Source organism: Planococcus citri, chromosome 1, assembly GCF_950023065.1.
Source record: "Planococcus citri chromosome 1, ihPlaCitr1.1, whole genome shotgun sequence".
Lineage (NCBI taxonomy): Eukaryota > Metazoa > Arthropoda > Insecta > Hemiptera > Pseudococcidae > Planococcus > Planococcus citri.
The window spans coordinates 55,355,523-55,370,782 of record NC_088677.1 but is presented as its reverse complement, the minus strand read 5'-3'; the positions used below and the strand labels follow the sequence as shown (position 1 = coordinate 55,370,782).

Sequence of the window (15,260 nt, the reverse complement as noted above, 5' to 3'; positions counted from 1 at the left end):
TTAATGAACTTGCGATTTCAATTTGTTTCTTTCACCAGTTTCAAATTGAAACTGAATTTCAAATAAATTTATCTGCTACTGAACTTATTTAAAATCCATAAAACATAACTAGTCATCAAAACGACAGATATTTCTCATAGCAAACTCAATTTTTTTTTCAAAGATGAATCATCAACTGAATCGTGATTGGTTGAATAACAGACGAAGTAATGACATCACACACGTCAACCAATCAAAAATCGCTGCTCCGATTACTCCGAGATTGCTTTTAGCCGATTTTTAAATCAAAATTTCACGTGGGATTCTTATCAACTACAAATTGAAAAAATTTCGCCGCAAACGAAAACGTACAGCTTAAATTGAGAAAATCTTACGAAATGCAAATCGAGTAAGACTTAAAAATGAGTTTCAGTGAATATAAACTTTATATCGAAGAAGGCGATGTCGCCATTCTGTACATAAACCCGTTCAAAATGTTTGCCATCGATATAAAACGCATGATACCAGACAAAAACGGAAGACTAGTCGAGAATATTTTTCAAACCATGTACGGTAGTTTAAAAGTGAACTCTTTGATCGGTAAGAAATTCGGTAGCAAGATCTTGTTGAGCCGAGGATGGGCTTACATATTACATCCCACTTCTGAATTATGGACTACGCTTCTGCCTCATCGAACTCAGATCTTGTACACGCCTGATATCAGTATGGTTCTATTTCAGTTGGATTTGTTTCCAGGAAAAGTAGTCATCGAATCTGGTAAATAATCGAAATTTAACGTGATACAATCTTTCTCAACCAAAGCTACGATTTTAATACCAAAATTATGTTCGCAGGAACTGGCAGCGGTTCGGTTACTCACTCTTTAGCTCGTACAATTTCTCCCAATGGACACGTGTATACATTCGAATTTCACGAAAGTCGCCAACAAAAAGCGGTCGAAGAATTCGCTCTACACAAGTTATCAAATGTAGTTACCGTAACGTTGAGGAACGTTTGTGAACAAGGTTTCGGCGAAGAAATGAACAACAAAGCTGACGCTGTGTTTTTAGACCTCCCATCTCCGTGGGAAGCGGTTAAACACGCAGTTAAATGCTTTAAAAAGAAAGGTACGGTGATGATTTTCCGATCTAATGATCATTACGAATCCGAGTAACGAGAGCTTTAGTGATAATTCACCTATCTGATTTTGTTCTGTATTTAGGAGGACGTATCGCATCGTTTTCACCTTGTATCGAACAGGTTCAGAAAGTATGCCTAGAATTAAAAGCACTCGGTTTTGTTGACATAATTACGATGGAGTGTCATCAGAGAGAACTGACTGTAAGCGAAAAAAATTTGTCAGCGATGTCATTGGATTGGGTGAGTTTCAACTTTCATTCGTTAAAAAGAACTTTGGTAGATTAGCTAGATACTCTCATCTGAAAACAGAATAATAATCGAATTGGAGTTTCCAAATATTAAGATGATATCGGACGAACGTTTCAATTAATTTACATAAAATAAACGATTAATTTTCTGAAATCGCTGATGAAAAGCTACAGTATTATGAAGTAATCCCACTCGTATTTGACAACCGACAAGCAATTAAAGTTTGAATTACGATCATCGCTCATTACACTCGTATACTTGTAAGAGTGCAATCGTCGACTGAGACCACAACGTAGTAAATCTGCGCAGTAATCATCGGAATGGCTCCATTTAGTTGGCATTAATATGGTACACACTTTGTAAAACAGTTACCGCCTACCATTAAGATTTTACCGAAGAAATATATCGAAAATGAAACGCTCGTAATATCGGTACTATTTATCATATAAATACTACAAGGTTTTATGCACATAAGCGAACAATTAGTATCGGAAACCGAGTCGTGAGAACGGTATAAAATAATTAGACGAACGAGGAGGTCAACGATTAAAAAGAAAATAATTCGGTAAATGTCGAAGGTTAACGAGTTAAGATGTACGGTGAGGAAGACTACAAAGGGCAAATATTTCCGTACCAAATGATTGGCCGGCCGGGCCGTTTAATACGCCACGCTTATCTTTTCCCCTTACCATAAATAATTTCCACTTCGTATTAAAAGATTTATATTAAAATCGTGGATTCGATTCCGCAAACTGATCTATTACAGAGTGATTAAACATATAAACCGAAATGATTCCGTTATTGGAAAGTACCTACGCTGCATAACCGGCGGCCTGTAATGATTAATCGTGCCGTATTGTGTATTCAAAGGATTTCGTCTAACGTTATGTAAAAATTCCTTAGACCTTTGCGCGATTATTCGGCTCGTAAGAATGTTGTGAAAATTTCTCATCTTCGAAATAGTGATATTATTGGGCGTATACGTTAAAATATGTACCATACCGATAACCTATCGACAACGAAAACGTTTGAACAACATTAAATAGGTACTACATTAAGGTGATAATTAAAGGGTGGACGGTATAGAAAACCTATTTTATATTAGATCGGTGGTCAGATACGATCTGCGCTCAGCGGTGCACAGAATTAGCCAAGCTAATAAACAAATATAATCTCACGAGTTCAACTAGATGATTTTTATTCTCGACGAATTAGCCGAAAAATGTTTAAATTACATATTCTCGTATTTATTTTTCACTATTAACACCCCCACCATGTACCGGTATTTCACGCTCTTTCGGCTTTATTACGCTTCGGGCGACATCGTTATTAGTTTTTTCTCTTGACTTTTCAATCTGCAAGCAGCGGTGCGGCGAAGGGCGGTGGAATTCTCGCGCCTAAACCAAATTTTATTAGATTTCGATCTCAAGTCGTAGTACGAGCAAAGAAAAAATTCGAGATGAGCTTCGATTACGTCGAGAAATATTTGTAAAGTTGTGCCGACTTGAAACCGGTACGGTACGCCGTCAGAGGCCTTCAGGGAGGGTTGTCTTATGTAAATCTCATTTTTGCATCGAAGGTGTTAAAAAGCCATCGTTTATAATAACGCCTTTACCAGACGTTACCGGCATTATATCGCCATACAAATCAGAATTAGTAACTCGAAAATAACTAATTTCACGTCCTGTTAATTTTTTTCGCGTTCCCATTAAGTACAGCGAACTTGATCAGTGGTTATCGTATTGTATTCTTGTTGCAGAGAGAAACACCTAAACCTGTGAAAACCGCCCTTTGTATTCCGGCTCAAGAGCAAATTCCAGGGCATACGGGGTTCCTCACTTTCGCAACACTTCCACCTGATTTCTCCCGGTCTGCCAGTGGAGTTGTTCAGCAACCGGTTAAAATTACTGAAATGGAGATTGAAAACGTCGTTTTGGATGAAAATTTTCACACCGAACCTGTCTCGATGATAAGTATGAGTTGTAGCGATTTGTCGGGCGAATGCTCGGACAGACTGTTGTCGTGATTTTTATATATTCTAATGATTAACGTACCTACGAATTCTTTTGACTTTTTGTAATGTTTTTTTTTCTTTCAAAACAATGAGATTTGTTTTTTAGAGAGAAATGCATTGTTTTTGTAATTTTTTAAAAATACATATTATATTTTCGAATCAGGTTGAATTTAATTTTTGAAATGAATAATTTCTTTGATCACATGAAATTAAAAAGAAATTACAGATATCGAAGAGTTTCAAAATGTTCGTAAATCTAATCATATGTATCTGCCAGAATTCGAACGTGAAAATCATGCAGTTTGGTGCATCAGAAAATTACCTATAGGTACTTCCGTAGCTACTCAATGTTTTCTAAAAGAAAGAAAATTCAGTAACCATCAAAACTCGAAAAGTAGGTACCTACTACCTAATCAAAAATCTGACAAAACGAGAACAAAACATTATAAGTGATGCAAAAAACTCATTGATAAGAGGTGAGACTCTTTGGCATTCACATGAGAATTTTTGGAATTCATGGCAAAAATTTCAGCAAAAGAAAAGGCTTTTTGACAATTTATGAAAAAGTGTGACTTTTTGAAATTTTTTGCAAAAAAAGGGCATTTTCCAGCAATTTTGCTGAAAAACAAATTTTTTTGTAAATTTATGAAAAAACGAGAAGTTTTGCCAAAAAAACAAGAATTTGAAAATTTTAACAAAAAGCAGGACTTTTTTGAGAATTGTTGGCAAAGAAAGAGTGATACTTTTTGGTAATTTTTGGCCAATAAAAGGAGCCTTTAGGTTATTTTTGAAACAAAAGCAATAATTTGAAACAATTTTTCTAAAAAGCGAGAATTTCTGCCAAATTGCAAGAATGTGACAATTTTAGCAAAAAGTAACAAATTAGCAATCTTTGGGAATTATTGGCAACAAATTATACTTTTTCGAATTTTGTGATAATTTTTGGCAACTTTCGCTGAAAAAGCTATAGATTTCTGAGAAAAAATTAAAATCAAGATTTTTTGGAATTTTTTGCGAAAAAACGAGAAATAAATTTCTGAAAAAGTGAGAATAATTTTTAAAATTTTTGGTAAAAAGTGAGACTGACAATTTCAGCAAAAAAGAAAGTTTTTTTTTGGAAATTACATAAGCATAAAAAAATACTTTTTGGCAATTTCTGGTAAAAAAGCAAAACGCAATTATATAAACACCCTAAATAAAAAAAACAGAGAAGGATTTTTTAAGAATTTTGCTAAAAATCGAGAATTTTTGTAATTTTTTGGAAAAAAGCAAAACTTTGACGATTTTAGCAAAAAGTTGGATTCATTTTTCGTAATTTTTGTCGAATGAGCGAAGCTTCAAAAATCGATTTTGTTGGGTAATTTTTTGAGGAAAAGTGAGACTTGAAAATTTTTTGCAAAAAAAAACGCCATTTAAATAGCAAGAAACAAAGCTATTTGAAAATTTTTACAAAAAAAGAAAGTTTTTGCTACTTTTGGTAATAAAGCAAGACATTGACAATAATTTTAATAGGTAACTAGGTAAGATTAAAAGGCAGGACTTCGTAACCGTAACGCTGAAATAGCCTTGTTGTAGCCAGTTGGAAACAAAATACGAAAATCAGCATACTTTCGCTCATTGGTATCATCAACATCACATAAATGCATAAAAAAATTGAATTCAGTCTGGAAAACGGTTACCTATCTTATCAGCCTACTTGGTAGGATGGAGCATTTTTTCAGTTTATTTTCCTAATCTCTTATCAAATCGTAATTTTGGGGGTTTTAAACCAAATATTCCACCTAATTTTCTTTCTTCGATTTCTCAAAATCATTTCTGCTACAAAATTTTTTAATTCTTAGTCCAGGTCCAACTCACTTGCTCCAAGTGCGCAATTCCCAAGATCAACAGGACATGGCCATCTACTTCTCCTCAACTGATCTTTGAATATTTCTGATCCAATGATGTAAGTTTTCAAATTTCTAATCTTTCAAAATTAATTCTTCTTCTGATTATTCATTTTTTAAAGAAATTTTCCATCCATTTGGTCATTGCTGAAGTATTTTTCCAATCACTGTAGTCCGTTTATCCTTCTTCCAAGTGAATGTCGAATCGATGTATTTCCTTTCCGTTTCGAATTTCCACCGTATTTTACATTCTTATCAAAATTAATAAATTACCTACTCTCGATCTTCTAGGATTTTCACCTTTTCCCCCGCTACCTACCCACAGTTTGGCTCAGTCGTGATTGACCGTTATTCACAAATCAGTCTTAATTTATTGCATACTTACCAAAGATTTTGACACCAATAAATAACCATTCGTCTCGAACCATACATATAGAACTTGATACCAAAGGTTGACACTTTCTTTACGAATCAAACACGATCGTGGCCTATGCTGAAACAATACAGAAACATAAATTTCAACACAATCATTTCACTTATAGCCTCTACTTATTATTTCTCGACGTATCCCAATTTCCAATGCATATATTCAACACAGCGTCCAAGAAAATGACACTGACTGGCAAGAAAAACGCGCAACATCTCAATTACCTATTCCAACGGACGCGACTCGACGCGAAGATTCTCAGCTTATGGCTTATAAGCTCTCGGAGAGGTGGTGGTGGTGTCGAATAGTAAAGAATAGTAGAATTTGCAAATGCTAAAACAAACCAAAGGGTAAAAAAACTATAATGATATGTAAAATGTATTAAAGCAAGGTCATGATGGGAATCACGTGATTTATGAATTCTTTGTTAAGCAGGCGATACATAGTAGCTACGGTTTACTCATAAATCGTAAATGCGAGTCGAATTAGCGGGAAAGAGGTTAGGGCGCTTCTTCTACGCATGCAGTGTAATATATGAACTAGGAAAACAATGCGAATGCGAACTTAGGTATCTTGGGAGTTGGAATAGGTAAGTATAGTAGTACCTATACAAACAAACGCACACATACACACGTATCTGTAACATAAATAAAATAAGAAGTAAAACAAAAATTTCAATAAACCGTTTACGTATTCTTTAAGTATATAAAAGAATGCAGTTATATGCATCGAGATATTGAAAACGCATACAGGTATATACACTATTCGCATCGCGGACTGCGGGAAATGACGACGACGGCGACGACGACGACTAGCTATATGACGACGTACCATAGTCGCCCCGTTGCATCGCTTTTATTACATACGCTATTACATGCTGAAGCAATAGACGCGGAGCGGTGCAAAGTTGTGCGCTCGGTAGCTGAGAGCAGATATGATTTAAAATATACTTTGCTACGATTATCCTATCATAGGCGAAGATAAAAAGAGAATTGTATGTACGCGAGTAACAAGGAGAAAATGTGCAAACGTTCACGGTGGCCAGCGTTGAGAGGTCATCAACGACGCAGATCTGCTGAACTGAACGAGTGAACGCCGATCGGTGAGGGTGGTCTGAGAAATGCGACATTAAATTCAACGATACGTGTATATACACTCATCTCTCTGTACACGTATACCTAGTATGTATGTGCTGTATAAGTATCACTAGAATCTTCTTCTGAGCTCTGCAGTGTTGATAAACTGTATCAGAACAGGGTAGGTACTAGGTACCGCCTCGTTCACCAATACGTACTTACATTTTAGTCTCATCTTATTCTCATCCTATTGTAAATTATTATGGAAAATCAATAACTCAACGTTGAAATGTCAATTTATAGGTACGCGAAAACTTGAAACATAAGTAGGTACACCGATGAGAGATGTTGCCATTCGCCACCGCTGTAATTCTACATGTGCCAGGTCCGCAGTTCTTGGTTCTTACTCTTACCTGTAACAACAAGTGAAATATGTAATGACGAATTTTAATTTCGTTCTAACATGCGATCATCAGAGTAATAACATCCCTTTTGCGATGGTCTCAGATGGCATTATTATCTTTCGCTTATTTATAACACTGAACGATAATTCAAACATGTCGTATTAACCTACGCCTATTCGTGTAATATTACCTTTATTGCTTTCATAATACGTAATCCCCAACGAATTAACGAACTGAATGATGTTAAATTATTAAAACATTAAATCTTAATACATTCTAAAGTCTCATTACCGTTGAAACTTCATTATAGGCACCAATATGCAATCTTCATTATGACACTAGGACATTCTTCATTATTCTTAACTTGAAGGTGATAACGAATTTGAAGTTTGAACGCAGAACTCGAAATATTCACCAATAAACGATAATTAACCGAGTAGATGATTAATTAGTAAAACTTCAAATCGATAATTTACTTCTGAATTCAATTCATATAAAATCTGCAAGAAATGAAGAAACACCATAAACTGTTGAAAAAGGGTAAATAAATATCCACAGTTTCACACTCTTCACTCTTCAGTTGAGATGGTTGAGATTGTTTTATTGTCTGCGTCTTTGAACCTTGGAAAGTTTTGAACCAAGGTCATGGATTTGTTCAGCCAATGAAACCGAAACATTCTTATCAATAACGAATCTGATTGGTTATAAGCACCCCTTCAATTTGCTGTCTTTGCTTGAGAGTGTGAATCATTCTGAGCTTGTAAATTTAAAAAATAAAGTTTTTTTAAAAAATACAGTTTTTTTTAAAAAAAAAAAGATTTTATTTAACGTTGCTCGATTTTTCTGTAGAAAAAATAATATAATACCAGTAATCTACAACACAATTTTTAAAATAATACATAAAAATGTAGAAAATTCAAAAAAAAAAAAAAACAGGCATTCGATTTTAGTACCCTGAATCAGATTACTTAGGTAGGCATGATGAAAAAAATTTGATTTGGGACAGTCAGTCTAAGTATTACCACACTGACAATGAAAATATTAAACTTTTCAAATCAAAAGTTAATCTGGTGAATACTTGGAGATTAGAACCTGATTGGAACTAACCATAGATAGGCAACTGTTCACCTAAGTAATAACTTTTCAATAAAAAATGCGTACATAAATAATTATCATCTTCATATACCCACATCGTCGTAGTAATATGAGAAGAAAAACATTACTCGTATTTAAATCTACAATGAGAAACATTATCCAAAGAACTCGAAGCTTTTTCCCATAACGCAGTAGGTACAGTGCATTTTTCGGTATTTAATACACATACTTACAGTATTGTGTTTGATTTGTATTTCAGAATAAACAAGTAAAAGAATAGAATTTATTTTCAAATCAATGTAAACTAAGAAGCGCACGATTTCATGGTAAAATAAAGTAAAAAATTGCATACGAGATACGGTAGCGTTATAACGTGTGTCGTGACCGTCGTTGTCATAGTGTATTGGTACCGGGTCAAAGAGCATCTTCTCATCTTTCTTTTGTTCCATTTTAAAAAAAGAACAGTAAATTTATACCTTCATAAGTAGGTAACGTATCGAATATTAAAAGCGCACCGATGATTCACAACGTGTAAAAAATGCATCCTAAGCGCATGGCCGAGCTTCGGAGCTTGAAATTTTAGAAATTGCCGCGACGATTTATTGTGTGATTGTGTGGAAGTAACTTGTTAGAAAATGTGACAGAAAGCCGTATGTTGATGGCGTGCACTTTGAATACTGATAGTACTACATTTACCATACCTACTACCCAGAGATAGATACTATTTTACTCATGTGTTGGCGGCATAAGAGCGACATCCACTTTCTAGATTCAATACACTCGACGGTATAGGTGGAGGTACCTTACAAATGGTTCGCTGTCGTGAATTTACCTTTATTGGAGATCTCCGTTTAGATGGATTGTTTCGGTAGCAGCGATTAATTAATTGCACTTGTGTAGATACTTGAGAGACTCGCCGTTGCCGAGAAATAAGAAGCTAATTTCGAAATATCTCTATGCCACTACTGTAAACTGTAGTAATAAATTTTGCCCACTTTTTATTACCTTTTTACTCCAATCTTGTAGGTTTCTCATTTGCAATATAGTGTAGAATTGGCATCACACAATTTTTCCTCTCTATAATAAATCCGTTTGATAATGGAAAATAATCATTTAGACTTGTACGTGGAGTCAACCAAATTAAGGTTTCATCATTTCTAATTTTGATGGGAGGATAAGTGTGCCTAATAACGTACTTCAATGAGGCCTACCAAACTCATTTGGTACCTAACTGCAAACTTGGTACTTACGAATTCTTATCCTGGTGTTTACTTTTCACGTTTGAACAGCAACGGAAGGTTCTTCGAATGAAACTGCAAACGTTGAAATCGAACTGATTAAGTAGGTATTTCACATCATGCAGTTTTTGAAAAAAAAAAAAAAAAAAAAAAAAACGAATTGAAAAACGAAACTATGAACGATCACAATAATGACTTTTTAATTCAGATTCAGAATAACAATAATTCATTTATTCATTAGGTACTTTAAATTAATTCGAAACTTCAAAAGCCAGAACTGACAGGAGACAGAGCTTTTAAAAAAATACTATTGGCACTTGGCAGCGATAACGTGTTTTTTTCGTGTGGTTGGAAAAACAAACAATAATAACAAAGCTTTCAATCTATCGTCAAAATTTTCTTATCAAGTTGTCACTTCTTGAGTTCTTGAACCTATTATTTAATAGGAAGCAACAAGTACCTAGATAACTTTTTAAATTTTTTATCAAACCCAGTTTCATCATTTTCAAATATCACGAAGTTGAAGAGGATAGAAACGAAAGATACCGTTGAGGAAGAGAAGGATCGATTTAAAAACAATTTCACATCGTCAATCAAACAAAAAAATCATCGATTAAAAAATCATGAGAATGCGTGAATGGTCTTTTCAAGGATTACATTTCCCATCACATCATTCAATTCCTTGAACAAAATTTGAACTTAGTATCTCATTTCTAAACTGAAAGTTTCATCTTGGAAAAAATAAAATACATACCACTATTTTCCATCTCACCTCGCCAATACAAATTGTTAAAAAAAAAATAACCACTTCACTCTTTCACCATCTTTATTTCCCCATTTTCATTTCCATCGACTGTTGACGTAGGTACCTATAGAAAATACCTACAAACATTTCCATCAATCATCAACGAAACAACTCGAACCTCCTACAAGACTCTCGAGGCATGTTGAATTTATGGTCACATGACGAAAACACCGCATTTATACTACAATCTTTTGTGCAAGATATGACATTGTAGATGGCATAGTTAATTTGTCATTTATGTGTAGAAAAGCATTGTAGTTTTTGTGCGAGTACGAGTACCAGACCATTTCAGTGACCTATTAAATCATCGTGTATTGTTAATACGTCACGTTGCAATTTGAATAGTAATAAATAATATTAATAGACCTTCGACGGTGCTGTTTCCTAAACACGGTTTTGTTTTAAAATTACCAGCAACTGTACAAGTACACGGTAGCTGTGTACAGGAACACTTGGTGTACCTACTTATGTACTTAGCAGTCCACAGTACGCTGTGTTTCTGGAGCCCTAAAGGATTTTCTTTCAATATCCAATAGTTTTTAATGTAACTTACCTTATACGTTTTAGCCAAGGTTGTTCGTATGTGGAAAATTATACTTACTCTATAATACTTAAATATCCAGTTATCCACTTCTAAGATTATGCAACTTTCAATATAGTAGGTAAATGAAATAGTACCACTTACCTACCAATATCCAATATGGAGGTCCATTAAAGATAATTTCTGTTTGGGAATGAACGACAAAAAGAGAAAGAATAAAACGCATTAAAATTTTATTAAAATATACAACAAAATACAAATTATACAAAAAAAAAAAAAAAAAAAACGATAGACAACGAATAACAGTACAATAGAAAATAAACATTTCATGCATTTATGGTAAAGTGTAAAATTTATTTTAAAGAACGTCTTTGTCAACATTCGAAAAAAAAATACAAAAACATTTACAAAATTCAACTAGGTACACTTTAAATACGTACTAATAAAACAATAAAAGTGGTATCGAGAATCATATAAACCTAAAGACTAGATTGACAATATGCCATACTTCAAAATTCTCACAATGTGAGCCACCGTATTTGCAATAGCAATAAATAAGATATAATCTACAATGACAAAAAATTACTTAAAAATTAATTCAATTTTACACTATACAAAAAAAATCAAGATTTTTTACAAACAATAATATTCTTAAAAAAAATGAAAATTATATTTTCGTGAGATTCGTGGACGGAATTCGTATAACGGTGGAAATAAAATTGACTCGCAGTCAATATGGTACTCGTGTTTAGTTTCTACGTTCAAGATCAATTTTTCAAAGTCCATCATTTCTATCTTTATGATCTGCAAAATGGAGAAAAAAACATCATAAATTTCACATCAGCTCGAATAATTTATAAAAAACATATCAATAAGTGATTAGGTACCTTTAATATGATGACTCATGGAATCATTTTCCACTTTGACGATCAACGAAGGCCTAGCCACCGGAGGCGGCTGCAATGGAAAAAGTCGATGTTCCGAGGGCCAAGGAAACGGCGGTAAAATATGCGGATAGTTATCCTCCTCCAAAGGACTGGGTATGGTGGCTGCTCTCGGTATAGTCTGTATATTCGGTACGTATTGTTCGGGCGTCCAATCGAACGTGAACGCCGGATGAGAATGCTGAATAGACGAATTACTACCCGGAGTAGGAGGCGTGGTAGTAACATGCGGACTGAGATCTTGATGCAATATATCTGGAACTTTTTGCATAGTCGTGTCCGACCACGGTGGACTAGGATTCCACTGATCCATCAGATCGGCCGGATCGACGATATTGGTAGCGGCCTTCATTAAAGCTCTCGATCGGCCCAACGATGAAATGGTAGACATAAGGAGTCCGTCTCCAGCACCCTCGTTACCGTCCAAATCGACAATAACCTCCGAGCACGGAGACGCTGGTGAAAGTTCAGATTTTGGCACAACCGATACTAAAGATTCGCGTTTAACGAAAGGAGATCTGGTCTCTTCGGAGGTTTCATCCTGAGACGAATGCACCGAGTAGTCTACCGGCTCCGGTTCTATACGTCTGACGTAACGGTAGTTGAGATCCGAAGGTAAATGAGATACGGAGAGTTGATGGTGGTGTAGATGAGGCTGATGATGAGGAGATGGTTGGTGATAAGGTGACATTATATGGTGATGGTCGTGATACGGAGACATCGATTCGGATCTTTGATAATACGTTGTAGGAGTAGGCGCTGGCCTAGGTGTTGTATGCGGTTCGTACGTCAGTCCGTATTGTAGTTTACTTTGTACCATGTAATAATTATAAAGCCAGTTATTTGATCGTAATAGGAAAGCTTCGCGTTCTCTGTAACATTAAAAATCGAGAAAACCAAACGTTTCGAATTAGTGATATAGGCTACAGCAAGGCAGCGAGGTACAATGCTACGTATTTACGGCGTACGAGTATGCAATATTATTCTCACGTTCATCTACCTAATGTATCTCGCTCGGTTGCAGGAAACAACCGTATATAGGGTTTTAATAAACTTGGCTCGATCGAGTAGGTAGGAGGGATTTTCCCATCAAGTAAAATTTTTGTCACATTTTCCATTTTCCCTCCCCCTCCCCTTCCCCTCCATTCCCCATGACTCAGGTCAAAAAATATACCACCCTGTTGGATTTTTAACAGACATTTTTTTTTCAATTTTAATTTTTTTTTGCTTTAAAGCTATAAAAAACATATAGAGACATCATTCGAAATCCCTCCTCCATAAAAATCACTTTACTTTACCATCATAGTAAAGAAACACACACACAAGATTTAAAAAGTTGCGAAAACAAACACATGCGGACGAAAGGCGTGACATATAAATGTTTCAAGGCGTGGCCTAATATAGACGCTCTTCCTTAATGAGCCATGCTTTATTTAAGCGACAATCACGCAATCACTATACCAATTTATTTATACGTATTTTTTCAGGGACACATATGTAGGTACTTCCATTCCATCGATATGAGATACTACAGCGAAAAAAAAACACTTATACAGCCACTCACTCTCAGCTAACCTATAACTTACCCATTTGTGTATAATTTCTCGCACATTATCGCATTGACGAACTCATCCAATTCAAATTATACGCTTCGATCATCTTATTTAAAATTTACCAATACAAATTGCGCGCACACACGAGTAAATACCAGCGAGTAAAAAATTATATACTTTTATTCGTCCGCTCTTTATGTTTATAGTATTTTAGCCGGTAGCAAATTATACCAATACGAAGGTGGTAATTGACGAATACCTCCGGTTCACAGTGTTTCTCGATTTAATCGTTATAATTCTCACCATAGTTCTTGGTTTCTCTCACCATGAGACATATTTATTAATTTAGATTTTTTTTCTCTCAAGAGACAGTGAGGGAAATTTTAAATTGGCAGTTGTTCGAACAAGGCCGATATGAATTGGTCAGAACGAAAATTGATACTTGGTTGTATGATATTTTTTACGAAAAAATGTTGAGAAAAAAAATCAGTATTCTATTCGTCATATTTTCAAGTAGGTACCTATACCCTAAATTCGTAGGGTTTATTGGTAGGTTATCATTCAAATCGCAATTGTTTTCAAAACATGGTTCGAAACTTTTAATAATCTGCTGAAATTTTTTTTCATCAAGTGACAAGTTCAGCTCTAGCATCGGTGCTTTTTTAAACCAGCCCCTCAATTCCACCATGAATAGTTTATGTATAATTTAAAATTTATCATTTCATAGAAATTTTAAATAGGTAGGTAACGGACAATTTTGCTCAACCATTGAATTGCGCAAAGGCTTAAAATCATAATTTGTAGGTAAGACTTTAAAGGCGAACAATGCGACTTGAGGTCTTCGTGTCTACATAAAAATGAATAATTTCGTTAAACAAACCGGTCAAGAATGAGTCAAAACTAACTCGATTTTATGTGGCTCTGATTAATTTCCAGCCCTTCTGGAGAAATTTTAAAACCCTGGGAAAATTGAAAATCAAGCTGGAGGCTCCAGAATGACTCGAAATGGTAAAATCTGGGTTGGTAGGAGCGAAGGGGGGGGGGGTGTCGTTTCATAAATATGGTTTCTAACGGATTTTTTTTTTTGTTGAAAAAATCACTAAGTATACTTTTTTCACTATTTACCTACTTTTTTTACAATCTACCCATCTTTTTCAAACAATTTTTCAGAAAGTTCTCCAGTCCAGCAGGGCTTGCAAACCGGATAGATATCACTCTCGGTTTTGGTTTTATGGTTTTTGAATACCTAAGTAAAGGTTTTGGTTTTGGTTTCGGTTTCGGTTTTTATAAATATATCGCTCTTCACTTCCGGTTTTGGTTAAGGGTTTTGATTTCAAAGAAATCGGTTTCGGTTTTGGTTTTGATTTCGGTTTTTTCCTTTTTTCTCTATTTTTTAGAGGGAAGAAGGCAAAGAAGGTGATCACTTTTTCAAATACTTTGTGTAAGTATGTGACTAGAAAGCGGCACTTTTGGCAGTGCCAAATTTGTCAACTTTTTTAGTTTTCACCTGCAGTATTAATTAGGCTAATTACCTGAAAAATCCCAAAACCAAAACCAATTCAGTTTTCAATCGGTTAAGGTTTCGGTTTTGGACTTGAATTTCAGAAATAACACTCCCGGTTTTGGTTTCGGTTTTATTGAGGAAAAATAACGCTCCTGGTTTTGATATTGAGTAATTGTAATCGGTTTTTGGGGGTTTCGGTTTCGGTTTTGGTTTCGGTTTGCAAGCCCTGCAGTCCAGTCACCCCCTTCTCCCACACACACAAAATAATAACAAAATCAAATTTATATTGAAATTGGAAGAAAATTTGTATACAAAGTATTTCTTAATTTCATCAAAAATAAACTTTTTTTTTTCAATGATTTGAAGGTTTTTGTTGCATGTTTGAATTTTTTCATTTTTTATTAA

The 15,260-nt window shown here is 34.8% G+C and overlaps 2 protein-coding genes across 2 annotated transcripts in view; one reads left to right on the top strand and one right to left on the bottom strand.

Moving 5' to 3' along the window:
- Nucleotides 1-304: 304 nt before the first annotated feature.
- On the top strand, nucleotides 305-3,541 carry Trmt61 (tRNA methyltransferase 61). Its single transcript, XM_065346428.1, has 4 exons — nucleotides 305-756; nucleotides 834-1,106; nucleotides 1,202-1,359; nucleotides 3,128-3,541. The coding sequence occupies exons 1-4, from the start codon at nucleotides 402-404 to the stop codon at nucleotides 3,392-3,394; spliced, it is 1,053 nt and encodes a 350-aa protein (XP_065202500.1). The 5' UTR covers nucleotides 305-401; the 3' UTR covers nucleotides 3,395-3,541.
- A 7,605-nt stretch (nucleotides 3,542-11,146) lies between these two features.
- dysf (dysfusion) overlaps nucleotides 11,147-15,260 on the bottom strand; it is a 165,279-nt gene continuing 161,165 nt past the window's right edge. The window contains exons 9-10 of the mRNA XM_065346415.1: nucleotides 11,742-12,670; nucleotides 11,147-11,658 (exon numbers count right to left, since the gene is read on the bottom strand). Coding sequence (XP_065202487.1) covers nucleotides 11,630-11,658; nucleotides 11,742-12,670 — 958 coding nt within the window. The 3' untranslated portion in view covers nucleotides 11,147-11,629. The remainder of the gene's footprint in view (nucleotides 11,659-11,741; nucleotides 12,671-15,260) is intronic.

Coding starts and splice junctions, on each gene's coding strand:
- Trmt61 (XM_065346428.1), top strand. CDS start 402: ATGAGTTTCAGTGAATATAAACTTTATATCGAAGAAGGCGATGTCGCC. Junction 757..833: donor AAAAGTAGTCATCGAATCTG/GTAAATAATCGA, acceptor TTATGTTCGCAG/GAACTGGCAGCGGTTCGGTT. Junction 1,360..3,127: donor CAGCGATGTCATTGGATTGG/GTGAGTTTCAAC, acceptor TTCTTGTTGCAG/AGAGAAACACCTAAACCTGT.